This window comes from Patagioenas fasciata, chromosome 29 (genome assembly GCF_037038585.1).
Source record: "Patagioenas fasciata isolate bPatFas1 chromosome 29, bPatFas1.hap1, whole genome shotgun sequence".
NCBI classification, from domain to species: Eukaryota; Metazoa; Chordata; class Aves; order Columbiformes; family Columbidae; genus Patagioenas; species Patagioenas fasciata.
Window position 1 is genome coordinate 5,353,085 of NC_092548.1, and position 26,686 is coordinate 5,379,770.

The 26,686-nt window shown below is 61.0% G+C and overlaps 1 protein-coding gene across 7 annotated transcripts in view; it reads left to right on the forward strand.

The window, feature by feature from the left end:
* The window catches only part of CHD3 (chromodomain helicase DNA binding protein 3), a 62,103-nt gene extending 36,189 nt beyond the window's left edge, over window positions 1-25,914 (forward strand). For 6 of the 7 annotated variants that reach the window (XM_071800122.1, XM_071800121.1, XM_071800124.1 and 3 more), the window contains 17 exons: window positions 1,427-1,593; window positions 2,618-2,795; window positions 4,264-4,329; window positions 5,234-5,319; window positions 6,296-6,429; window positions 8,523-8,667; window positions 9,296-9,458; window positions 10,052-10,164; window positions 10,567-10,678; window positions 10,771-10,860; window positions 11,610-11,723; window positions 11,814-11,922; window positions 13,768-13,900; window positions 17,156-17,351; window positions 20,077-20,240; window positions 23,965-24,091; window positions 25,676-25,914. In XM_071800122.1, the coding sequence (XP_071656223.1) occupies window positions 1,427-1,593; window positions 2,618-2,795; window positions 4,264-4,329; window positions 5,234-5,319; window positions 6,296-6,429; window positions 8,523-8,667; window positions 9,296-9,458; window positions 10,052-10,164; window positions 10,567-10,678; window positions 10,771-10,860; window positions 11,610-11,723; window positions 11,814-11,922; window positions 13,768-13,900; window positions 17,156-17,351; window positions 20,077-20,240; window positions 23,965-24,091; window positions 25,676-25,782 (2,204 nt within the window). In that variant the 3' untranslated portion in view covers window positions 25,783-25,914. Of the gene's footprint in view, window positions 1-1,426; window positions 1,594-2,617; window positions 2,796-4,263; window positions 4,330-5,233; window positions 5,320-6,295; window positions 6,430-8,522; window positions 8,668-9,295; window positions 9,459-10,051; window positions 10,165-10,566; window positions 10,679-10,770; window positions 10,861-11,609; window positions 11,724-11,813; window positions 11,923-12,829; window positions 12,906-13,767; window positions 13,901-17,155; window positions 17,352-20,076; window positions 20,241-23,964; window positions 24,092-25,675 lie in introns of those variants that run through there. The other variant, XM_071800126.1, reaches the window with a different exon arrangement.
* The last annotated feature ends 772 nt before the right edge of the window (window positions 25,915-26,686 follow it).

Consider the following 26,686-nt stretch of genomic DNA (forward strand, 5'->3'; position numbering starts at 1 on the left):
TTGTTGGGTTGTGTTGGGCCTTGTTGGGTTGTGTTGGGCCTTGTTCGGTTGCGCGGGGCCACGTTGGACCATGTTGGACCTTGTTGGGGCACGTTGGGCCATGTTGGGTTGTGTTGGGCCATGTTGGATCATGTTGGGTGGTGTTGGGTCTTGTTGGGGCATGTTGGACCACGTTGGGTCTTGTTGGGCCATGTTGGATGGTGTTGGGCCTTGCTGGGTTGCATTGGACCATGTTGGGCCTTGTTGGGGTGTGTTGGACCACGCTGGGCCTTGTTGGGTTGCGTTGGGTCATGTTGGATCATATTGGGGCTTGTTTGACCACGTTGGACCTTCTTGGGTTGCATTGGGCCTTGTTAGACCTTGCTGGGCCTTGTTAGGCCATGTTGGGCCTTGCCGGACCATGTTGGGCCACGTCGGGCCATGCTGGGTCATGTTGGGTGGTATTGGGTTGCGTTGGGCCTTGTTGGGCCTTGTTGGGACTTGTTGGGCCATATTGGGCCATGTTGGGCCTTGTTGAGAGTTGTGTTGGGCCACGTTTGACCATGTTGGGCCTTGTTGGGCCTCGTTTCACCTTGTTGGGCCTTGTTTGGCCATGTTGGGCCTTGTTGGGCTCCGTTGGACCACCTTTGACCATCTTGGGCCAAGTTGGGTTGTTTTGGGTCTTGTTGGGCCACGTTGGGCCTTGTTGGGCCATGTTGGGCCTTGTTGGGTTGTGTTGGCCTTGTTTGGCCATGTTGGACCTTGTTGAGTTTTGTTGGGCCTTGTTGGGCCTTGTTGAACCATGTTGGGTCTTGTTGAGAGTTGTGTTGGGCCTTGTTTGGCCATGTTGGACCTTGTTGAGTTGTGTTGGGTCATGTTGGGCTGTGTTGGGTCATGTTGGGTCGTGTTGGGTCATGTTGGGTCGTGTTGGGTCGTGTTGGGTCGTGTTGGGTCGTGTTGGACCGTGTTGGGCCGTGTTGGACCGTGTTGGGCCGTGTTGGGCCGTGTTGGACCGTGTTGGGCCTTGTTGGGCCTTGTTGGGCCATGTTGGGCCTTGTTTGACCATGTTGGGCCTTGTTGAACCATGTTGGGCCTTGTTGGGCCTTGTTGAACCATGTTGGGTCTTGTTGAGAGTTGTGTTGGGCCTTGTTTGGCCATGTTGGACTTTGTTGAGTTGTGTTGGGCCACGTTGGGCCTTGTTGGGCCACGTTGGGTTGTGTTAGGCCTTGTTGGGTTGTGTTAGGCCTTGTTGGGCTGTGTTGGGTCATGTTGGGCTGTGTTGGGCCTTGTTGGGTCATGTTGGGCCTTGTTGAACCATGTTGGGCCTTGTTGGGTTGTGTTGGGTCATGCTGGGCCTTGTTGGATCCCGTTGGGCCCCGTATCCCCCGTTTCGGCGTCCCCGTCCGTCCCGGGCCCGGCCGTGTCACCCGCGGTGTCACCGACGCAGGGGACAACAAGGAGGAGGACAGCAGCGTGATCCACTACGACAACGAGGCCATCGCGCGCCTGCTGGACCGCAACCAGGACGCCACCGACGACGCCGACGTGCAGAACATGAACGAGTATCTCAGCTCCTTCAAGGTGGCCCAGTACGTCGTGCGGGAGGAGGACAAGGTGGGACACGGCGGGGACAGCGAGGGGACAATGGGGATGGGGGCAACGGGGATGGTGGAGATGATGGGGATGATGGAGATGATGGGGATGGAGGTGAGATTGGGGATGATGAGGATGGTGGAGATGATGAGGAGGGGGATGATGGAGATGATGGGGATGGAGGTGATGATGGTGATGGGATGAGGATGGGGATGATGGAGTTGATGAGGACAATGAAGGTAGAGATGGACATGATGATGATGACAGATGATGAAGATGGGGGTGATGGAGATGATGAAGATCGGGATGATGGGGATGATGGAGATGATGAAGATGGGGATGATGGGGATGATGAGAATGGAGATGATGGCGATGGAGGTGATGATGGGGAGGATGGAGGTGATGAGGACGATGAAGGTAGAGGTGGAGAAGATGAGGATGGTGGAGATGATGGGATTGGAGATGATGAGGATGGGCATGATGAGGATGATGAAGGTAGAGATAGAGATAACGAGGATGATGGAGATTAAGATGAACGTGAGGAGGAAGATGATAAGGATGATGGAGATGAGGGAGGTGAGGATGATGGAGATGGTGGGGATGATGGAGATGGTGGGGATGATGGAGATGGTGGGGATGATGGAGATGGTGGGGATGATGGAGATGGTGGGGATGATGGAGATGATGGGGATGATGGAGATGGTGGGGATGATGGAGATGGTGGGGATGATGGAGATGGTGGGGATGATGGAGATGATGATGGGATGAGAATGGGGATGATGAAGATGATGGAGATGGTGAGGATGATGGAGATGATGAGGGTGGGGATGATGAAGATGATGGAGATGATTAAGATGATGCTGAGGATGATGAGGATGCAGATGATGAGGATGGGGATGGTGAAGATGATGATGAGGATGGAGATGATGAAGGCGATGGGCTGATGAACCTGATGGAGATGGCAACCACAGCGCTGCTGGTGCTGGGGCCACCCCTGTCCCCATATCCCCCTGTCCCCTGTCCCACCGTGTCCGTGTGTCTGCAGATCGAGGAGATCGAGCGCGAGATCATCAAGCAGGAGGAGAACGTGGACCCCGACTACTGGGAGAAGCTGCTGCGGCACCACTACGAGCAGCAGCAGGAGGACCTGGCCCGCAACCTGGGCAAGGGCAAGAGGGTCCGCAAGCAGGTCAACTACAATGACGCCGCCCAGGAGGACCAAGGTGGGCACTGGGACGAACTGGGAGGCACTGGGATGAACTGGGAGGCACTGGGACGAACTGGGAGGGATTAGGAAGAGACTGGGAGCCACTGGTGCAGAACGTGGTGAAGGGGAAGAGGCTCCACAAGCAGATCAACTACAATGAGACCACCCAGGAGGACCAAGGTGGGCACTGGGATGAGCTGGGAGACACTGGGATGAACTGGGAGACACCGGGGTGAACTGGCAGGGACTGGGAGGGATTAGGAAGGGACTGGGAGCCACTGGTGCAGAACGTGGTCAAGAGGAAGAGGCTCCACAAGCAGATCAGCTACAATGAGGCCACCCAGGAGGACCAAGGTGGGCACTGGGATGAACTGGGAGACACTGGGATGAACTGGGAGGGACTGGGAGAGGTTAGGAAGGGACTGGGAGGGATTAGGAAGGGACTGGGAGCCACTGGTGCAGAACGTGGTCAAGAGGAAGAGGCTCCACAAGCAGATCAGCTACAATGAGGCCACCCAGGAGGACCAAGGTGGGCACTGGGACGAACTGGGAGGCACTGGGACGAACTGGGAGGCACTGGGACGAACTGGGAGGGATTAGGAAGAGACTGGGAGCCACTGGTGCAGAACGTGGTGAAGGGGAAGAGGCTCCACAAGCAGATCAACTACAATGAGACCACCCAGGAGGACCAAGGTGGACACTGGGATGAACTGGGAGGCACTGGGATGAACTGGGAGGGATTAGGAAGGGACTGGGAGGCACTGGGAGTCACTGGTGCAGAACGTGGTCAAGAGTTTCACAGGTGGGTCAACTGCTATGATGATACCCAGGGGGACCAAGGTGGGTACTGGGACAAACTGGGAGAGACTGGGAGGGACTAGGAAGGACTGGGAGGCATTAGGAAGGGACTGGGAGCCACTGGGAGGGACTGGGAGGCACTGGTGCAGAACCTGGGTAAGGGGAAGAGGTTCCACAAGCAGATCAACTACAATGAGACCACCCAGGAGGACCAAGGTGAGTACTGGGAACCACTGGGGCAAACTGGGAGGGATTGAGAGTCACTGGGACAAACTGGGAGGGACTGGGAGGCATTGGGAAGGGACTGGGAGGCACTGGTGCAGAACCTGGTTAAGGGGAAGTAGTTCCATAAGCAGATCAACTACAATGAGGCCGCCCAGGAGGACCAAGGTGGGCACTGGGATGAACTGGGAGGCACTGGGATGAACTGGGAGGCACTGGGATGAACTGGGAGGCATTAGGAAGGGACTGGGAAGCACTGGGGAGACTGGGAGGCACTGGTGCAGAACCTGGTCAAGGGGAAGAAGCCACACAGGTGGGTCAGTGACAATGATGCTGCCCAGGAGGACCGAGGTGGGCACTGGGAGGGACTGGGGGACACTGGGAGGGACTGGGAGGTACAGGGGTGGCACTGGGAGGCACTGGTCCGAACTGGTGTGACCGGGAGCCCGCGCCGCTCTCCCCAGACAACCAGTCCGAGTACTCGGTGGGATCCGAGGAGGAGGACGAGGATTTCGACGAGCGGCCCGAGGGTCAGTGCCAGCGGAAAACCCTGTCCCCATGTCACCCGTGTCACTGTGTCACCCACGCCACCTGTGTCCCCCTGTCCCCATATCCCCATGGCCTTGTATTCCCATGGCCCAGTGACCCCAAGTGACCCCCAGGGTCCTAGAGCCCCCCCAGTGACCCTGAGTCATGTTCCTATGTCCCCCTGTGTCCCCCTGTCCCCATATCCCCCTATGTCCCTGTGTCCCCATGTCCCCCTGTCCCCATATCCCCCTGTCTGCGTATCCCAATGTCCCCCTGTCCCCATATCCCCCTGTCCCCATATCCCCCTGTCCCCATATCCCCCTGTCTGCGTATCCCAATGTCCCCCTGTCCCCATATCCCCCTGTCCCCATATCCCCATGTCCTTGTATTCCCATGTCCCAATGACCCCAAGTGACCCCCAGGGTCCTAGAGCCCCCCCAGTGACCCTGAGTCATGTCCCCATGTCCCCCTGTCCCCATGTCCCCCTGTCCCCATGTCTCCCTGTTCCCATATCCCCCCATGTCCCCCTGTCCCCATGTCTCCCTGTTCCCATATCCCCCCATGTCCCCCTGTCCCCATGTCCCCCGTCCCCCTATCCTCATGTCCCCATATCCCCCTGTCCCCATATCCCCCATATACCCCATATCCCCCATGTCCCCCTGTCCCCATATCCCCCTATGTCCCCCCATGTGTCCCTGAGTCCCTCCACGTCCCCATTGTGTCCCCTCCATGTCCCCTGGTGTCCCCAACCCCCCTCCCTGTTCCTGTGGGGGGGGAGGAGTGGGTGCTGGGGAGTTTCAGGGTGGGGGGGGACGGGTGCTGGGGGGGGTCAGGGTGGGCGCTGGGGGGGGATGGGTGGGTTGGGGTGGGGGGGATGGGTGCTGATGACCCTGCCCCTCCCCCCAGGCCGCCGTCAGTCCAAGCGGCAGCTGCGCAACGAGAAGGACAAACCCCTCCCCCCACTGCTGGCCCGCGTGGGGGGCAACATCGAGGTGACCCCTGACCCCATGTCCCCCTGTCCCCATATCCCCATGTCCCAATATCCCCATGTCCCAGTGACCCTGAATGACCCAGAGGTGCCCCCAGGGTCCTAGAGAACCCCCTGTTGGCCCTGAGTCATGTCCCCATATCCCCCTGTCCCCATGTCTCCCTATCCCTATGTCCCCATGTCCCTATATCCCCATATCACAGTGAACCTGAATGACGCAGAGGTGCCCCCAGGGTCCTAGAGCCCCCACATTGGCCCTGAGTCGTGTCCCCCTGTCCCCATGTCCCCCTGTCCCCATGTCCCCCTGTCCCCATGTCCCCCTGTCCCCATATCCCAATATCCCCACGTCCCAGTGACCCTGAATGACCCAGAGATGCCCCCAGGGTCCTGGAGACCCCCCCATTGGCCCTGAATCGTGTCCCCATGTCCCCCTATCCCCGTGTCCCCATGTCCCTATATCCCCATGTCCCCCTGTCCCCATATCCCCATGTCCCAGTGACCCTGAATGACCCAGAGATGCCCCCAGGGTCCTAGAGACCCCCTATTGGCCCTGAGTCATGTCCCCCTGTCCCCATGTCCCCCTGTCCCCATGACCCCCTATCCCCATGACGCCCTGTCCCCATGTCCCCATATCCCCATATCACAGTGACCCTGAATGACCCAGAGGTGCCCCCAGGGTCCTAGAGCCCCCCCATTGGCCCTGAGTTGTGTCCCCATGTCCCCATATCCCAATGTCCCCCTGTCCCCATGACCCCCTGTCCCCATGACCCCCTATCCTCATGACACCCTGTCCCCGTGTCCCCACATCACCGTGACCCTGAATGACCCAGAGATGCCACCAGGATCCTAGAGACCCCCCATTGGCCCTGAGTCGTGTCCTTATATCCCCATATCCCCATATCCCAATGTCCCTTTGTCCCCCTGTCCCCTGTGAACCCCCCTACCCCCCGTGACCCCCCTGTGTCCCTGTCCCCCCGCAGGTGTTGGGGTTCAACACCCGGCAGCGCAAGGCGTTCCTCAACGCCGTGATGCGCTGGGGGATGCCGCCCCAAGACGCCTTCACGTCCCAGTGGTTGGTGCGGGATCTGCGGGGGAAGAGCGAGAAGGAGTTCAAGTGGGTGACAACAGGGACGTTGGGGACACTGGGGGCCTTGGGGGCATTGGGGTCATTGGGGGCAATGGGAGCATTGGGGTCACTGAAGGCAATGGGAGCATTGGGGTCATTGGGGACACTGGGGACTGTTAGAAGCATTGGGGTCATTGGAGACATGGGGGACATTGGGGACTATGGGGGGTGATTGGGGGCGTTGGGGTCCTCGGGACGTCATTGGTGACATTGGGGTGTTGGGGACATTGAGGACTATGGGGGGCATCGGGGATATTGGGAGCATTGGGGACATGAGGACAGGCAGGGACACCAGTGGTGACACTGGGGACAGGCGATAGTGTCAGGGACGGGAAGGGACAGTGGGGATAGGTGGTGACATTAGGGACTGGTGGGGCAAGATAGGGGGTGCCCGTGTGTGTCCCCATTGTCCTTTGTCCCCGTGGTGTCCCCATATACCAGTGACCCCCAGGGTCCTAGAGCCCTCCCAGTGACCCCCAGGGTCCTAAAGCCCCCCAGTGACCCTGAGTGACCCCCAGGGTCCTAAAACTCCCCAGTGACTCCAAGTGACCCCCAGGGTCCTAAAGCCCCCGCAATGATTCCAAGTGATCCCCAGGGTCCTAGAGCACCCGCAGTGGCCCTGAGTCATATCCCCATGTCATGGTGTCCCCATGATGTCCCCACGGTGTCCCCACGATGTCCCCTGTCCCCAGCGTGCCACATGATGAGCCCTTACTCAGCCGAGCGCCGTCCCCGTCGGGTTCCTGGGGAGCGGCCGAGCCTCCGTGTCCCCCTCACCCCGACGCACAGTGACCCCCGGGTGTCCCCAATGTCCCCTCGGGGGGTCGAGCTCCGGCACAGGGGACGCCAGAGCGATGGCGGCTCCAGCTGGAACCGGCACAACCGGGACACGGTGCGGTGACATGGGGATGGCTGATGGCACAGGGACAGGGGACATGGGGACATGGAGACAGGGGGATGTATGGGGCCAGGGGGATATAGGGACATTGGGACATTGGAGATGTCAGGGACACTAAGGACATTGGGGACACTGGGGACAACAAGGGACTCTAGAGACAGGTTTTATGGGGACAATCGGGACAAGGGACACTGGGGACAAAGACCCTGGGGATGGGATCTATGGGGACAAGGGACCCTGGAGATAAGGGACACTGGGGATGGGATCTATGGGGACAAGGGACCCTGGAGACAAAGGACACTGGGGATGGGATCTATGGGGACAGGGGACCCTGGAGACAAGGGACACTGGGGATGAGTTCTGTGGGGACAGGGGACACTGGGGACAAGGACCCTGGGGATGGGATCTATGGGGACATGGGACGTTGGGGACAAGGGACACTGGGGATGGGATCTATGGGAACAAGGGACCCTGGGGATGGAATCTATGGGGACATGGGATCTTGGGGACAAGGAACACTGGGGATGGGATCTATGGGGACAGGGGACCCTGGAGACAAGGGACACTGGGGATGGGATCTATGGGGACATGGGATGTTGGGGACAAGGGACACTGGGGATGGGATCTATGGGGACAGGGGACCCTGGAGACAAGGGACACTGGGGATGGGATCTATGGGGACATGGGATGTTGGGGACAAGGGACACTGGGGATGAGATCTGTGGGGACAGGGGACACCGGGGACAAGGACCCTGGGGATGGGATCTATTGGAACAAGGGACCTCAGGGACAAGGGACACTGGGGACAAGGGATATTGGGAACAAGGGACCCTGGGGATGGAATCTATGGGGACATGGGACGTTGGGGACAAGGGACACTGGGGATGGGATCTATGGGAACAAGGGACCCTGGGGATGGAATCTATGGGGACATGGGATCTTGGGGACAAGGGACACTGGGGATGGGATCTATGGGAACAAGAGACCCTGGGGAGGGGATCTATGGGGACAAGGGAGCCTGGGGACAAGGAACACTGGGGATGGGATCTGTGGGGACAAGGGACACTTGGAATGAGATCCAGGTGTGCAGGAAGAACACAAGAGCTCAGTGGGGACCCAGGCATCCGGGGAGGGACCCAGGCATCCGGGGGGTGACAGTGACAGTGTGGGTCGATGTCCCCAGGGCCTACGTGTCCCTGTTCATGCGTCACCTGTGCGAACCGGGGGCTGATGGCTCCGAGACCTTCGCGGACGGGGTCCCCCGCGAGGGGCTGTCGCGCCAGCAGGTCCTGACCCGCATCGGGGTCATGTCCCTCGTCAAGAAAAAGGTACCGCGCCCCCGGACGCCTGGGTCCCCCCCCGGACGCCTGGGTCCCCCCCCGGACGCCTGGGTCCCCCCCGGACGCCTGGGTCCTTACACAAACACCTGGGTCCCCTCCGGATGCCTGGGTCCCTACACAAACACCTGCGTCCCCTTGGACGCCTGAGTCCCCCCCGGACGCCTGGGTCCCTCCCGAACTCCTGGGTCCCTCCCGAACTCCTCGGTCCCCCCCCGGATGCCTGAGTCCTCCCGAACTCCTGGGTCCCCCCCCGGATGCCTGGGTCCCCCTGAATGGCCGGGTTCTCCCCAAACTCCTGGGTCCCCCCCGAACTCCTGGGTCCCTCCCGAACTCCCGGGTCCCTCCCAAACTCCTGGGTCCCTCCCGAACTCCCGGGTCCCTCCCGAACTCCCGGGTCCCTCCCTGAACTCCTGGGTCCCTCCCCCGGATGCCTGGGTCCCCCCTGAACTCCTGGGTCCCCCCCGAACTCCTGGGTCCCCCCAAATGCCTGGGTCCCCCCTGAACTCCCAGGTCCCTCCCAAACTCCTGGGTCCCTCCCCGATCTCCTGAGTTCCCCCCCGATCTCCTGGGTCCCTCCCCAAACTCCTGGGTCCCCCCCGAACTCCTGGGTCCGCAGGTGCAGGAGTTCGAGCACATCAACGGGCGCTGGAGCCTCCCGGAGCTGCCGCCCGAGTCACGCCCGGAGTCCAAACGCTCGTCCCGCGCGTCGTCCCCAGCACGAACCGGCCCCCCCAGCCCCGAACACAGCGGCCCCCCCAGCCCACGGCCCCCCACACCCGGTATGGGGACAGGGGGACATGGAGACAGGGGGACATGGGGACAGGGGGATATGGGGACAGGAGGACATGGGGATATGGGGACAGGGGGAATATGGGGACATGGGGATATGGGGACAGGTGGATATGACTTGGGTCACTAGGGGGCTCTAGGACCCTGGGGGTCATTGGCATATGGGGACGCATATGGGGACATATATGGGGACAGGGGGACATATATGGGGACCAGGGGGACATGGGGATATGGGACAGGGGGATATGGGGCAGGGGGATATGACTTGGTTCACTGGGGGGCTGTAGGACCCTGAGGGTCACTGGGTGTCACTGGCATATGGGGACAATGGGGACATATATGGGGACAGGGGGACATATATGGGGACAGGGGGACATATATGGGGACAGGGGAATGTGGGGATATGGGGACAGGGGGATATGACTTGGGTAACTGGGGGGCTCTAGGACCCTGGGGGTCACTGTGGGTCACTGACATATGGGGACAGTGGAAACAGGGGGACATATATGGGGACAGAGGGACATGGGGATATGGGGACATATATGGGGACATGGGGCCATGTTCAGTGTGTCCCCTGTCCCAGCCACTCCAGCCCCCAGCGACCGGGGGGACCCTCCGGGGCCGCCCCCCGACAGGGACGACGGTGACAGCAGGGATGACAAGGAGCCCAAAGGGACAGAGAAGATGGAGACTGAGGTGGGTGACAAAGTAAACCCAGAGTGGCCCCAACAGTGTCCCCAACAGTGTCCCCAACACTGTCATCTCTGTCCCCAATCATGCTCTTGTCCCCAAATCTCTCCCATCCCTGTCCCCAGTCCCATCCTCAATGTTCCCAGTGTCCCCAATCCTGTCCCCAGTGTCCCCATCCTGTCCCCATTGCCCCACCTCCTCCACTCCCCCTCATTGTCCCCTGTATGTGTTGGTGTCACCCTGGGGGGGACCCAGGCGTCCGGGGGTACCCAGGTGTCTGGGGGGGACCCAGGCATCCATGGGGGAAACCCAGGTATCCGGGGGACCCAGGAGTTCAGGAGGGACCCAGGCATCCGGGAGGAACCCAGGCGTCCGGGCCAACCCCGTGTCCCCACCGTGTCCCCCCAGGCTCCTGTCCCCGAGGCGCCGCCGTCCCCAAGCGCCACCAGCGAGGCCGAGGGAACGCACAAGGGGGACGACGAGGGACCCGCGAACCCCGAGGCCGAAGGGGACCCGCCAGGTCAGCCCCTCCCCCGCCTTGCGGGGACCCAGGCGTCCGGGGGGGACCCAGGAGTCCGGGGGACCCCCAAATATCCTCGTGCCCCCCCATAGAACCTGACAAGGGACCTGACAAAGGTGACGAGAAACCCCCCGAGGACGAACCCCGAGAGCGACCAGGGGGGGACACGGACCCAAAACGAGGTGCTGGGGGGCGGGGCTTGGGATGGGGGCGGGGCCTGGGGCACCCAGGGGCGTGGTCAAGGTAAAGGGGGTGGGGCTTAACCGAAAGGGCACACCTAGAGCAATGGGCTCTTAATTGTTTGGCGTTCACTCTGAAGCCTACTGATGGCTGCCCATGGCTGCCAATGACTTCCAATGGCTCCCAATGGCTTTTGGCTTCCTGTGGAGGCGTGGCCAAAGTAGAGGGGGTGGGGCTTAACCAAAGGGACGCATATGGAGCAATGGGCTCTTAATTGCGTGGCGTTCACTCTGAAGCCTACTGATGGCTGCTAGTGGCTTCCAATGGCTTCCAATGGCTCCCAATGGTTTCTGGTTTCCTTTGGGGGCGTGACCAAGGCAGAGGGGGGCGGGGCTTAAAAGAAGAGACGTGCCTGGAGTGATCTGCTCTTAATTGTGTGGCGTTCACTCTGAAGCCTACTGATGGCTCCCAATGGCTCCCAATGGCTCCCAACGGCTCCCAACGGCTTCTGACTTCCTCTGGGGGCATGGCCAAAGCAGAGGGGGTGGGGCTTAACCAAAGGGACGCATATGGAGCAATGGGCTCTTAATTGTGTGGCGTTCACTCTGAAGCCTACTGATGACTGCCAATGGCTCCCAATGGCTCCCAATGGCTTCCTGCTTCCTGGAGGGGTCCGGGAATGGTTTGGGGGGTCTGATGGGGGGAGGTACCAACATCTCAGTGATTCTCCCCCCGAAATTGACCCGCGCAGAGGACCCCAAAGCCGAGAAGGAGCCCAAAGCGGAGCCGCGCACCAACGGGCGGCGGGACGAGCGGCCCGAGAAGCCGCGGTTCATGTTCAACATCGCGGACGGCGGCTTCACGGGTGAGCGGGACCCGAGCGGGGGTGGCCGTGGTGGGGGACACTTCGGGGGGGTCCCCACCCCCTCCTGACGTCCCCCCCGAACCCCCGCAGAGCTGCACACGCTGTGGCAGAACGAGGAACGAGCCGCCATCTCCTCGGGGAAGCTCAATGAGATCTGGCACCGGCGCCACGACTATTGGCTACTGGCCGGGATCGTCCTGTATCCGCCCGAACGCCTGGGTCCCCCCCCGGATGCCTGGGTCCCTCCCAAACTCCTGGGTTCCCTCCCCGGACGCCTGGGTCCCTCCCCGGACGCCTGGGTCCCTCCCAGACTCCTGGGTCCCCTCCCCGGACTCCTGGGTCCCCTCCCTGGACTCCTTGCTCCCCTCCCCGAACACCTGGGTCCCACCCGGATGCCTGGGTCCCTCCTGAACTCCTGGGTCCCCCTGAACTCCTGGGTCCCCCCTGAACGCCTGGGTCCCCCTGAACCCTTGGTTATGGGGATGCTGGGGACACTGGGGACACAGTGGTGGTGACACAGGTGACAGTGACGTTCCTAAGTGCTCAGCCATGGGTACAAGGAATGTTGGGGACATTGGGTCCCCTCCCGAACTCCTGGGTCCCCCTGAACTCCTGGGTCCCCCCTGAACGCCTGGGTCCCCCTGAACCCTTGGTTATGGGGATGCTGGGGACACTGGGGACACAGTGGTGGTGACACAGGTGACAGTGACGTTCCTAAGTGCTCAGCCATGGGTACAAGGAATGTTGGGGACATTGGGTCCCCTCCCGAACTCCTGGGTCCCCCTGAACTCCTGGGTCCCTCTGGGACTCCTGGGTCCCCCTGAACCCTTGATTATGGGGACGTTGGGGACACTGGGGACACAGCGGCGGTGACACAGGTGACAATGAGGTTCCTTAGCTGTCAGTCACGGGTATGTGCACTGAGTACAAGGAATGTTGGGGACATTGGGTCCCCTCCCGAACTCCTGGGTCCCCCTGAACTCCTGGGTCCCTCTGGGACTCCTGGGTCCCCCTGAACCCTTGATTATGGGGACGTTGGGGACACTGGGGACACAGTGCTGGTGACATTGGTGACACTGGTGACAATGAGGTTCCTTAGTGCTCAGTCACGGGTACAGGGATGTTGGGGACATTGGGTCCCCTCCCAGACTCCTGGGTCCCACCTGAACTCCTGGGTCCCCCTGAACTCCTGGGTCCCTCCCGGACGCCTGGGTCCCCCTGAACCCTTGATTATGGGGACGTTGGGGACACTGGGGACACAGCGGTGGTGACACAGGTGACAATGCCATTCCTTAGCTGTCAGTCATGGGTGTGGGGAATGGTGGAGACATTGGGTCCCCACCCGGACTCCTGGGTCCCCCTGAACTCCTGGGTCCCTCTGGGACTCCTGGGTCCCCCTGAACCCTTGGTTATGGGGACATTGGGGACACTGGGGACACAGTGCTGGTGACATTGGTGACACTGGTGACAATGAGGTTCCTTAGTGCTCAGTCACGGGTACAGGGATGTTGGGGACATTGGGTCCCCTCCCAGACTCCTGGGTCCCCCTGAACTCCTGGGTCCCCCTGAACTCCTGGGTCCCTCCCGGACGCCTGGGTCCCCCTGAACCCTTGATTATGGGGACGTTGGGGACACTGGGGACACAGTGCTGGTGACATTGGTGACACTGGTGACAATGAGGTTCCTTAGTGCTCAGTCACGGGTACAGGGATGTTGGGGACATTGGGTCCCCTCCCGAACTCCTGGGTCCCCCTGGGACTCCTGGGTCCCCCTGAACCCTTGGTTATGGGGACATTGGGGACACTGGGGACACAGTGCTGGTGACATTGGTGACACTGGTGACAATGAGGTTCCTTAGTGCTCAGTCACGGGTACAGGGATGTTGGGGACATTGGGTCCCCTCCCAGACTCCTGGGTCCCACCTGAACTCCTGGGTCCCTCCCGGACGCCTGGGTCCCCCTGAACCCTTGATTATGGGGACGTTGGGGACACTGGGGACACAGCGGCGGTGACACAGGTGACAATGACGTTCCTTAGCTGTCAGTCACGGGTACGCGCGCTGGACGGACGTGCAGAACGACGGCGCCTTCGCGCTGCTCAACGAGCCCTTCAAGGGAGAGGCCGCCAAGGGGAACTTCCTGGAGATGAAGAACAAGTTCCTGGCGCGGAGGTTCAAGGTGAGCGCACGAGGGCTTGCACGAGGGTTTACACGAGGCCTTGCACGAGGGTTTACACGAGGGCTTGCACGGGGGTTACACAAGGCTCTTCATGGGGGTTTGCACAGTGGTTGCAGTAGGGGTTGCACAGGGGTTTGCACGAGGGGTTGCGTGGGGGTTGCACAAGCGTTTGCACGAGGGTTTGCACGGGGTTACACAAGGGGTTTCATGGGGGGGTTGCACAAGCATTTGCACAAGGGTTTGCATGGGGGTTTACACGTGGGCTTGCACGGGGGTTACACAAGGGGTTTCATGGGGGTTTGCACAGGGGTTTGCACAAGCATTTGCACGAGGGTTTGCACGGGGGTTACGCAAGGGGTTTGCACAGGGGGTTGCACAAGGGTTTGCACAGTTGGTGCGCGGGGGTTTGCACAAGGGTTTGCACAAGCGTTTTCATGGGGGTTTGCACAAGGGGTTGCACAAGCATTTGCCTGAGGGGTTGCACAAGGGTTTGCACGAGCATTTGCACGGGGGTTTGCACGGTGGTTGCATGAGGGGTTGCACAGGGATTTGCACAAGGGTTTTCATGGGGGTTTGCACAGGTGTTTGCACAAGGGGTTGCACAAGCATTTGCATGAGGGGTTGCACAGGGGTTTGCACGAGCATTTGCACGGGGGTTTGCACAGTGGTTGCATGAGGGGTTGCACAGGGATTTGCATGGGGGTTGCACAAGGGGTTGCACAAGCATTTGCATGAGGGGTTGCACAGGGGTTTGCATGAGGGGTTGCACAAGCATTTGCACGAGCATTTGCACGGGGGTTTGCACGGTGGTTGCATGAGGGGTTGCACAGGGATTTGCATGGGGGTTGCACAGGGGTTTGCACAAGGGGTTGCACAAGCATTTGCATGAGGGGTTGCACAGTGGTTTGCACGAGCATTTGCACGGGGGTTTGCACAGTGGTTGCATGAGCGGTTGCACAGTGTTTTGCACAAGGGGTTGCACAAGCATTTGCATGAGGGGTTGCACAGGGATTTGCACGAGCATTTGCACGGGGGTTTGCACAGTGGTTGCATGAGGGGTTGCACAGGGATTTGCATGGGGGTTGCACAGGGGTTTGCACAAGGGGTTGCACAAGCATTTGCATGAGGGGTTGCACAGTGGTTTGCACGAGCATTTGCACGGGGGTTTGCACGGTGGTTGCATGAGGGGTTGCACAGGGGTTTGCACAAGGGGTTGCACAAGCATTTGCATGAGGGGTTGCACGAGCATTTGCATGAGGGGTTTGCACAAGGGCTTGCACATTGGTTGCACAAGCGTTTGCATGAGGGGTTGCACAGGGGTTTGCACGAGCATTTGCACGGGGGTTTGCACAGTGGTTGCATGAGGGGTTGCACAGGGATTTGCATGGGGGTTGCACGAGGGTTCGCACAGGGGTTTGCACAAGGGTTTTCATGGGGGCTTGCATGAGGGTTTGCACAAGGGGTTGCACGAGCATTTGCATGAGGGGTTTGCACAAGGGGTTGCACAGTGGTTGCATGAGGGGTTGCACAAGGGTTTGCACGAGGTTCTGCACAGGGTTTTGCACAAGGGTTCGCACAGTGATTGCACAAGGGTTTGCGTGAGGGTTCACGTGAGGGTTTGCACAAGGTTTTGCACAAGGATTTGCATGGGGGTTTGCACAAGGGTTGCACGAGGATCACCTGAGGCTTGCACAAGGGCTTGCACAAGGGTTGCACAAGGATCACATGAGGCTTGCACAAGGGCTTGCACAAGGGTCATGGACATGAGGGCACAATGGTTGCACAAGGGTCATGTGGGGGCTCCAACGAGGGTTGCACGAGGGTTGTGAGCTCACAATTGGCCACCCGGACGCCTGGGTCCCCCCTTATCCCGTGAGATCACGGTTGGGCTCCCGGACGCCTGGGTCCCCCCTTATCCCGTGAGATCGCGGTTGGGCTCCCGGACGCCTGGGTCCCCCCTTATCCCGTGAGATCTCGGTTGGGCTCCCGGACGCCTGGGTCCCCCCTTATCCCGTGAGATCACAGTTGGGCTCCCGGACGCCTGGGTCCCCCCTTATCCCGTGAGATCACGGTTGGGCTCCCGGACGCCTGGGTCCCCCCTTATCCCGTGAGATCACGGTTGGGCTCCCGGACGCCTGGGTCCCCCCTTATCCCGTGAGATCACGGTTGGGCTCCCGGACGCCTGGGTCCCCCCTTATCCCGTGAGATCACAGTTGGGCTCCCGGACGCCTGGGTCCCCTCTGGACCTTATACTGTGAGATCACTTTGTGACGTCACAGTTGGGTGCCCGGACGCCTGGGTCCTTTCCTGTCAGGGCACAATGTCACATTGTGAGCTCACAATTGCCCACCCGGACGCCTGGGTCCCCTCTTATACTGTGACCTCCCACTTGGGCCCCGGACGCCTGGGTCCCCTCTTGGGTTGTGAGATTGCACTTGGGCACCCGGACGCCTGGGTCCCCTCCTGACCTTATGGTGTGAGGTCACATTGTGATGTCACAGTGGGGCACCCGGACGCCTGGGTCCCCTGTGACCTTATGGTGTGAGGTCACATTGTGATGTCACAGTGGGGCACCCGGACGCCTGGGTCCCCTGTGACCTTACGGTGTGAGGTCACATTGTGATGTCACAGTGGGGCACCCGGACGCCTGGGTCCCCTGTGACCTTACGGTGTGAGGTCACATTGTGATGTCACAGTGGGGCGCCCGGACGCCTGGGTCCCCTGTGACCTTATGGTGTGAGGTCACATTGTGATGTCACAGTGGGGCGCCCGGACGCCTGGGTCCCCTCTTTGGCTGCCATCACCCGGACGCCTGGGTCCCCTCCTGACCTTATGGTGTGAGGTCACATTGTGATGTCACAGTGGGGCACCCGGACGCCTGGGTCCCCTGTGACCTTATGGTGTGAGATCACATTGTGATGTCACAGTGGGGCGCCCGGACGCCTGGGTCCCCTCTTTGGCTGCCATCACCCGGACGCCTGGGTCCCCTCCTGACCTTACGGTGTGAGATCACATTGTGATGTCACAGTGGGGCGCCCGGACGCCTGGGTCCCCTCTTTGGCTGCCATCACCCGGACGCCTGGGTCCCCTCCAGACCTTATCATGGTGCAAGCTCACATTGTGACCTCCCACTTGCCCACCCGGACGCCTGGGTCCCTTTTCTTCAACATCCCCCCCACAACCTCCACGAGCCGCCCGCCCCCTGCACCCCCCTTTCTCCCCACGTCCCTCACGCTGTCCCCGTTGTCCCCGCAGCTCCTGGAGCAGGCGCTGGTGATCGAGGAGCAGCTCCGCCGCGCCGCCTACCTGAACATGACGCAGGACCCCGGCCACCCCGCCATGGCGCTCAACTCGCGCTTCGCCGAGGTCGAGTGCCTGGCCGAGAGCCACCAGCACTTGTCCAAGGAGTCGCTGGCGGGCAACAAACCCGCGAACGCCGTCCTGCACAAGGGTAAGAGGCGAGGGCGCCGGCCCCGGCGCGGCCGCCCCCTCCTGTAGCGCCCTCGGCTGCCTCTGTACCCCCCTTTATGCAATTAAAGTGGGGTTCGCCCTCCCAACCGCCTCCCCGTGTATCCTTTTGCGTGGCTTTTTTTTGTTTTTGGGGGGGGAGGCTTTTTGTTTTTGGCTTTTGGGGGGGGTCTTAAAGGGCGCTGGGGGTGGTGGGGAAGCGGCCGGAGGTCCCTGAGGGGGTTTTGGGGGTGTGAGTAACCTTGGAGTAACCTCGGAGTAAGCTCTGAGTAACCTCGGAGTAGGCCCGGGACAGCCCCCCCATTGAGTAACCAACATCCCCACTCCCTGTAGCTTCTGAATGAGCTCTGAGTAACCTCTGAGTAAGCTCTGAGTAGGCCCGGGACAGCCCCCCCATTGAGTAACCAACATCCCCACTCCCTATAGCTTTGAATGAGCTCTGAGTAACCTCTGAGTAAGCTCTGAGTAGGCCCGGGACAGGCCCCCATTGAGTAACCAACATCCCCACTCCCTGTAACTTCTGAATGAGCTCTGAGTAGCCTCAGAGTAAGCTCTGAGTAACCTCTGAGTAAGCTCTGAGTAGTTCCGGGACAGCCCCCCATTGAGTAACCAACATCCCTACTCCCTGTAGCTTCTGCATGAGCTCGGAGTAACCTCTGAGTAGCCTTAGAGTAAGCTCTGAGTAGGCCCAGGACAGCTCCCCATGCTCCCCATTGAGTAGCCAACACCGTAGCTCCTGAATAAGCTCTGAGTAACCTGTAAGTAGCCTCAGAGTAAGCTCTGAGTAGGCCCAGGATGGCTCCCCATTGCGTAGCCCCCACTCCCACTCCGTGTAGCTTCTGAATAAGCTCTGAGTAGCTTCTGAGTAAGCTCAGAGTAATCTGTGAGTAGCCACTGAATAAGCTCTGAGTAAGCTCTGAGTAGGCCCAGGACAGCCCCCCATTGAGTAACCAACATCCCCACTCCCTGTAGCTTCTGAAAGAGCTCGGAGTAACCTCTGAGTAGCTTCTGAGTAAGCTCAGAGTAACCTGTGTTACACACAGCTCCCCATTGAATATCCTTGCTCCCTGTACCCTGTGTAGCTTCTGAGGAAGCTCTGAGTAACCTCTGAGTAGCCACTCAATAAGCTCTGAGTAGGTGCAGGACGGCTCCCCATTGGTTTCCCAACCCCCTCCTTGCCCCCGTAGCCTGAGTAAGCTCAGAGTAACCTCGGAGTAAGCTCAGAGTAAGCCCAGAGGGAGGCGGGCGCAACTCGGGGCTCCAGGGGGCGCCGGGACCTCTGTCGCTTTGCGCTTGCGCTGTGTCCGCTGAGTATCTGTCGCGTAAACCCCGAGTAAGTCGCTGCTGCATCGCCGGCGCTTCCCGACCCCCAACCCCGAGTAGGGAGGAAGGAGGATGGTGGGAGCAACCCCGGTGCATGCTGGGAGTGGGGGAACGAATGGAGTAACCCCGGAGTAGGACCCGCGGTTTTCCCAGCGTCCTCCTGTGTGTCCCCCCTGAGTAAACCTCGAGTAGCTCCGGTGTGTCAAACGGCGTCATCAGTTGTAGCACCGGAGCGACCCCCCGAGTGTCCCCAGAGTGTAAGGAGTAAACCCAGAGTATGCCAAGAGTATCTAAGGAGTATCCCCGGAGTAAACCTGAAGTATCTCTGCTGTGTCTAGAGAGTAAAGCCCGAGTAAATGGGCTCGGCCGAGTAGCCCTGGGGGCATCAGGAGGATCCCGGAGTGGGTCGAGCACCCCCCAGTGTGTAGGTGGAGCCCCTGAGTAACCTTTGAGTAGCTCCTCAGGCTTCCCCTTCCCCTCCCTCTCCCTTCCCTGCTCCCCATAGCCTGAGTAGCCTCTGAGTAACCTGTGAGTAGGCGCGGGAGGACTCCCCATTGCTTCCCCACCCCGTCCCCATTCCCCATAGCCCACGGAGCTTCTGAGTAAGCTCTGTGTAACCTATGAGTAACCCACCAGCAACCCCGGGGATGGTTCCCCATTGAGTATCCCACCCTCTTCCCACTCCCCATAGCCCAAATAGGCTCTAAGCTCTAAGTAACCTATGAGTAAGCTGTGAGTAGCCTCTGAATAAGCTCTGAGTAAACTTGGGACAGCTCCCCATTAGTTTCTCACCCCCTCTCTGCTCCATAAAGCCCAATTAACCACCAATTAAGCTCCGAGTAATGTATGAGTAACCTATGAGTAGGCTCGGGATGGCTCCATAGAACCCAAGTAAGCCCCATTAAGCTATAAGTAACCTATGATTATCCTATGAGCAACCTATGAGTAACCTATGAGTAGGCTCGGGATGGCTCCCCATTGATTTCCCAACCCCTCCCTGCTCCATATAACCCAAGCAAGCCCCATTAAGCTATAAGTATCTTATGAGTAACCTATGAGTAGGCTCGGGATGGCTCCCCATTGATTTCCCAACCCTTCCCTGCTCCATATAACCCAAGCAAGCCCCATTAAGCTATAAGTAACCTATGAGTATCCTATAAGTAACCTATGAGTAGGCTTGGGATGGCTCCCCATTGATTTCTCAACCCTTCCCTGCTCCATATAACCCAAGCAAGCCCCATTAAGCTATAAGTAACCTATGAGTATCCTATGAGTAACCTATGAGTAACCTATGAGTAACCTATGAGTAGGCTCAGGAGGGTCCCCCGGTGCTGACGGACCCCCCCCCGGCCCCTTTTTGTGTCTCCCCGCCCCCCTTTCTCCAGTGCTGAACCAGCTGGAGGAGCTGCTGAGCGACATGAAGGCGGACGTGACGCGCCTGCCGGCCACGCTGTCGCGCATCCCGCCCATCGCCGCCCGCCTGCAGATGTCGGAGCGCAGCATCCTCAGCCGCCTGGCCAGCAAGGGCACCGAGAGCCACCCCCCGCCCGTGAGTCACCCGCCTGGGGACATCGCTGGGACTTGGGGACATCCCAGCCCTGGAGGACATCGGGGACATTGATGGGAATTGGGGGATTCGTGGCCTTAGGGAACATCACTGGGATTTGGGGACATCCCAGCCCTGGGGGACATTGTGGCCCTGGGGACCTTGATGGGACTTGGGGACATTACAGGGACTTGGGGACAGCACCGGGACCTGGGGACACCCTGGCCCTGGGGGACACTGGGGGCATTGTGATCATGGGGACATTGATGGGACTGGGGGGATTTGTGGCCTTGGGGACATCACAGGGACTTGGGGACATCATTGGGACTTGAAGACATTGATGGGACTTGGGGACATTGATGGGACTTTGGGACATCCCAGCCCTGGGGGACATTGGGGACATTGTGGTCTTGGGGACATTGATGGGACTTGGGGGATTCATGGCTTTGGGGACATCACAGGGACTTGGGGACATCACAGGGACTTGGGGACATCACAGGGACTTAAGGACATCTCTGGGACTTGGGGACATCCCAGCCCTGGAGGACATCGGGGACATTGATGGGAATTGGGGGATTCGTGGCCTTGGGGAACATCACTGGGATTTGGGGACATCCCAGCCCTGGGGGACATTGTGGCCCTGGGGACCTTGATGGGACTTGGGGACATTACAGGGACTTGGGGACGTTGATGGGACTTGGGGACATCGATGGGACTTGGGGGATTTGTGACCTTGGGGACATCACAGGGACTTGGGGACGTTGATGGGACTTGGGGACATCCTGGCCCTGGGGGACATTGGGGACATTGTGGTCTTGGGGACATTGATGGGACTTGGGGGATTTGTGGGCTTGGGGACATCACAGGGACTTGGGGACATCACAGGGACTTAAGGACATCTCTGGGACTTGGGGACATCCCAGCCCTGGAGGACATCGGGGACATTGATGGGAATTGGGGGATTCGTGGCCTTGGGGAACATGACTGGGATTTGGGGACATCCCAGCCCTGGGGGACATTGTGGCCCTGGGGACCTTGATGGGACTTGGGGACATTACAGGGACTTGGGGACATCACTGGGACCTGGGGACATCCTGGCCCTGGGGGACATTGGGAACATTGTGATCATGGGGACATTGATGGGACTTGGGGGATTCATGGCTTTGGGGACATCACAGGGACTTGGGGACATCACAGGGACTTAAGGACATCTCTGGGACTTGGGGACATCCCAGCCCTGGGGGACATTGGGGACATTGTGGTCTTGGGGACATTGATGGGACTGGGGGGATTTGTGGCCTTGGGGACATCACAGGGACTTGGGGACATCACAGGGACTTAAGGACATCGCTGGGACTTGGGGACATCCCAGCCCTGGAGGACATTGGGGACATTGATGGGAATTGGGGGATTCGTGGCCTTAGGGAACATCACTGGGATTTGGGGACATCCCAGCCCTGGGGGACATTGTGGCCCTGGGGACCTTGATGGGACTTGGGGACATTACAGGGACTTGGGGACAGCACCGGGACCTGGGGACACCCTGGCCCTGGGGGACACTGGGGGCATTGTGATCATGGGGACATTGATGGGACTGGGGGGATTTGTGGCCTTGGGGACATCACAGGGACTTGGGGACATCATTGGGACTTGAAGACATTGATGGGACGTGGGGACATTGATGGGACTTTGGGACATCCCGGCCGTGGGGGACATTGGGAACATTGTGATCATGGGGACATTGATGGGACTTGGGGGATTCATGGCTTTGGGGACATCACAGGGACTTGGGGACATCACAGGGACTTAAGGACATCGCTGGGACTTGGGGACATCCCAGCCCTGGAGGACATCGGGGACATTGATGGGAATTGGGGGATTCGTGGCCTTGAGGAACATCACTTGGACTTGGGGACATCCTAGTCCTGGGGGACATTGTGGCCCTGGGGACCTTGATGGGACTTGGGGACATTACAGGGACTTGGGGACGTTGATGGGACTTGGGGACATCGATGGGACTTGGGGGATTCGTGACCTTGGGGACATCACAGGGACTTGGGGACATCACTGGGACCTGGGGACATCCTGGCCCTGGGGGACATTGGGAACATTGTGATCATGGGGACATTGATGGGACTTGGGGGATTCATGGCTTTGGGGACATCACAGGGACTTGGGGACATCACAGGGACTTAAGGACATCACAGGGACTTGGGGACATCACTGGGACCTGGGGACATCCTCGCCCTGGGGGACATTGGGAACATTGTGATCATGGGGACATTGATGGGACTTGGGGGATTCATGGCTTTGGGGACATCACAGGGACTTGGGGACATCACAGGGACTTAAGGACATCTCTGGGACTTGGGGACATCCCAGCCCTGGAGGACATTGGGGACATTGATGGGAATTGGGGGATTCGTGGCCTTAGGGAACATCACTGGGATTTGGGGACATCCCAGCCCTGGGGGACATTGTGGCCCTGGGGACCTTGATGGGACTTGGGGACATTACAGGGACTTGGGGACGTTGATGGGACTTGGGGACATCCCGGCCCTGGGGGACATTGGGGACATTGTGGTCTTGGGGACATTGATGGGACGGGGGGATTCATGGCTTTGGGGACATCACAGGGACTTGGGGACATCACTGGGACCTGGGGACATTGATGGAACTTGGGGACATCACAGGGATTTGGGGACATTGCTGGGATATGGGGACACCATTCACTGGGACTTGGGGACAATCTGGGAGGGGGCACTCGGACGCCTGGGTCCCTGGGTGGGGGGGGACTCCTGGGTCCCTTCTGGGGGTTCCCGAACACCTGGGTCCCTGGGTGGGGGGACTCCTGGGTCCCTTTTTGGGGGTCGGGGACTCTTGAGTACTTAGGTGGGGCATTCCTGGGTCCCTTTTTGGGCGTCCCAGGACGCCTGGGTCCCCAGGTCAGGGGGACACCTGGGTCCCTTTTTTGGGGTTCCCCGGACGCCTGGGTCCCTTTTGGGGGTTCCTGGACACCTGGGTCCCTGGGTGGGGGGGACTCCTGGGTCCCTTTTGGGGGTTTGGGTTGGGGGACTCCTGGGTCCCTTTTGGGGGTTCCCGAACACCTGGGTCCCTGGGTGGGGGGGACTCCTGGGTCCCTTTTGGGGGTTCCCGGATGCCTGGGTCCATGGGCGGGGGGCACTCCTGGGTCCCCTTGGAGGTTCCCGGACGCCTGGGTCCCTGGGTGGGGGGGACTCCTGGGTCCCTTTTGGGGGTTCCCGGACGCCTGGGTCCCTGGGTGGGGGGGACTCCTGGGTCCCTTTTGGGGGTTCCCGGACGCCTGGGTCCCTGGGTGGGGGGGACTCCTGGGTCCCTTTTGGGGGTTCCCGAACGCCTGGGTCCCTGGGTTGGGGGGGACTCCTGGGTCCCTTTTGGGGGTTCCCGAACACCTGGGTCCCTGGGTGGGGGGGAACTCCTGGGTCCCTTTTGGGGGTTCCCGAACACCTGGGTCCCTGGGTGGGGGGGAACTCCTGGGTCCCTTCTGGGGGTTCCCGAACGCCTGGGTCCCTGGGTGGGGGGGGACTCCTGGGTCCCTTTTGGGGTTCCCGAACACCTGGGTCCCTGGGTGTGGGTGTCAATGGGGGGGTTCATTCCCCTGGTCATCACTCAGACTTGGGGACAATGTGACCCTGGGGGAGGTGACAGTGGGGACAGGAGGTGACCCCCATGTCCCCTCCAACTCCAGACGTTCCCACCGGGTCCTTACGCCACCCCCCAAAGTTACGGGGGCACCTTTGGGACCCCCCCGGCCGGACCCCTCCCCCCCGGGGGTGCCAACTACAGCCAAATGCCACCAGGGTCCTTCATCACCGGTGAGCGCCCGGACGCCTGGGTCCATGGGTGGGGGGACGCCTGGGTCCCTTTGGGGTTCCCGGACGCCTGGGTCCATGGGTGGGGGGCACACCTGGGTCCCTTTGGGGTTCCCGGACGCCTGGGTCCATGGGTGGGGGGACGCCTGGGTCCCTTTGGGGTTCCCAGACGCCTGGGTCCCTTTGGGGTTCCCGGACGCCTGGGTCCCTGGGTGGGGGGCACACCTGGGTCCCTTTGGGGTTCCCGGACGCCTGGGTCCATGGGTGGGGGGCACACCTGGGTCCCTTTTTGGGGTTCCCGGACGCCTGGGTCCATGGGTGGGGGGACGCCTGGGTCCCTTTGGGGTTCTCGGACGCCTGGGTCCATGGGTGGGGGGACACCTGGGTCCCTTTGGGCTTCCCGGACGCCTGGGTCCATGGGTGGGGGGCACACCTGGGTCCCTTTGGGGTTCCCGGACGCCTGGGTCCATGGGTGGGGGGCACACCTGGGTCCTTTTGGGGTTCCCGGACACCTGGGTCCATGGGTGGGGGGACGCCTGGGTCCCTTTGGGGTTCCCGGACGCCTGGGTCCATGGGTGGGGGGCACGCCTGGGTCCCTTTGGGGTTCCCAGATGCCTGGGTCCATGGGTGGGGGGCACACCTGGGTCCCTTTGGGGTTCCCGGACGCCTGGGTCCATGGGTGGGGGGCACACCTGGGTCCCTTTGGGGTTCCCGGACGCCTGGGTCCATGGGTGGGGGGACGCCTGGGTCCCTTTGGGGTTCCCGGACGCCTGGGTCCATGGGTGGGGGGACACCTGGGTCCCTTTGGGGTTCCCGGATGCCTGGGTCCATGGGTGGGGGGCACACCTGGGTCCCTTTGGGGTTCCCGGACGCCTGGGTCCATGGGTGGGGGGCACACCTGGGTCCCTTTGGGGTTCCCGGACGCCTGGGTCCATGGGTGGGGGGCACACCTGGGTCCCTTTGGGGTTCCCGGACGCCTGGGTCCGTGGGTGGGGGGACACCTGGGTCCCTTTGGGGTTCCCGGACGCCTGGGTCCATGGGTGGGGGGCACACCTGGGTCCCTTTGGGGTCCCCGGATGCCTGGGTCCCTGGGTTGGGGGACTGCTGGGTCCCTTTTTGGGGGTCCCCGGACGCCTGGGTCCCTTTTGGGGGTTCCCGGACGCCTGGGTCCCTGGGTTGGGGGACTCCTGGGTCCCTTTTTGGGGTCCCCGGATGCCTGGGTCCCTGGCTGTCAATGGGAGGGGGGTTCAGGGGTTCAGTACCTGAACCCCCCACCCCCAGACACCTGGGTCCATTTTTGGGGTCCCTGGATGCCTGGGTCCCTTTTTGGGGGGGGGGAGGAGTCCCCGGACGCCTGGGTCCCTTTCTGGGGTCCCCGGATGCTTGGGTCCCTTTGGGGGTCCCCAGGCGTCTGGGTCCCTTTTTGGGGGGGGGGAGTAGTCCCCGGACGCCTGGGTCCCTTTCTGGGGATCCCATCCACCTGGGTCCCTGGGTGTCAATGGAGGGGGGTTCAGGGGTTCAATACCTGACACCCCCCCCCCCTCCTTTCTCCCGGACGCCTGGGTCCCTTCCCCCCCCCCCCCCCAGCTGCCGCCAATGGGCCCCCCCCAGTGCTGGTGAAACGGGAGCGCGAGGCCGAAGGCCCCGAGAAGAAAGAACCACGGGGGGGGGAGGTGATTTGTATCGACGACTAAAATGGGGGGGGGGGGGGGTCCCCAAAACCCCCCCCATCCCCCCCCCCACCCCCCCTCCCTTTTTGGGGGGGGGTGGTGGGGCCCCCACTGCCAGAAATGCCTCGTTTCACCCCAAAAATGGGTGCTGGGGGGGGGGAAAGTGGGGGGGGGTTGGGGGAGGAAGTGGGGGGGCAGCACCCATGGGTGGGGGTGGCGCTTTTTTTTTGGGTGGGGGGGGTGACGAGGACCACTGCAATTATAAATATGAATATATATATATATATCCCCGGGTGGGGGGGATGGGGGGGGGAGGGGACAACGGTGTCCCCAAGGTGGCCCCGCTGCCCCCTCCCCCCCCCCAAATGTCCCCAACCCCCCCCCCAGTGTCCCCTCCCCCCCCCCCAATGGGGCACGTGTTTAATCGCAGCTCAATAAAACGGTTCCTGTCAACTCGTGTCCGGACTCCTGGGTCCCTCCCGGACTCCTGGGTCCCTCCCAGAACTCCTGGGTCCCTCCCGGACTCCTGGGTCCCTCCCGAACTCCTGGGTCCCTCCCGACCTCCTGGGTCCCTCCCGAACTCCTGGGTCCCTCCCGAACTCCTGGGTCCCTCCCAGAACTCCTGGGTCCCTCCCGGACTCCTGGGTCCCTCCCGGACTCCTGGGTCCCTTCCCGAACTCCTGGGTCCCTCCCGACCTCCTGGGTCCCTTCCCGAACTCCTGGGTCCCTCCCGAACTCCTGGGTCCCCCCATAACTCCTGGGTCCCCCCGAACTCCTGGGTCCTCCCCGAACTCCTGGGTCCCTCCCCGAACTCCTGGGTCCCTCCTGAACTCCTGGGTCCCTCCCCGAACTCCTGGGTCCCTCCCGAACTCCTGGGTCCCTCCCCGAACTCCTGGGTCCCCCCCGAACTCCTGGGTCCCCCCGAACT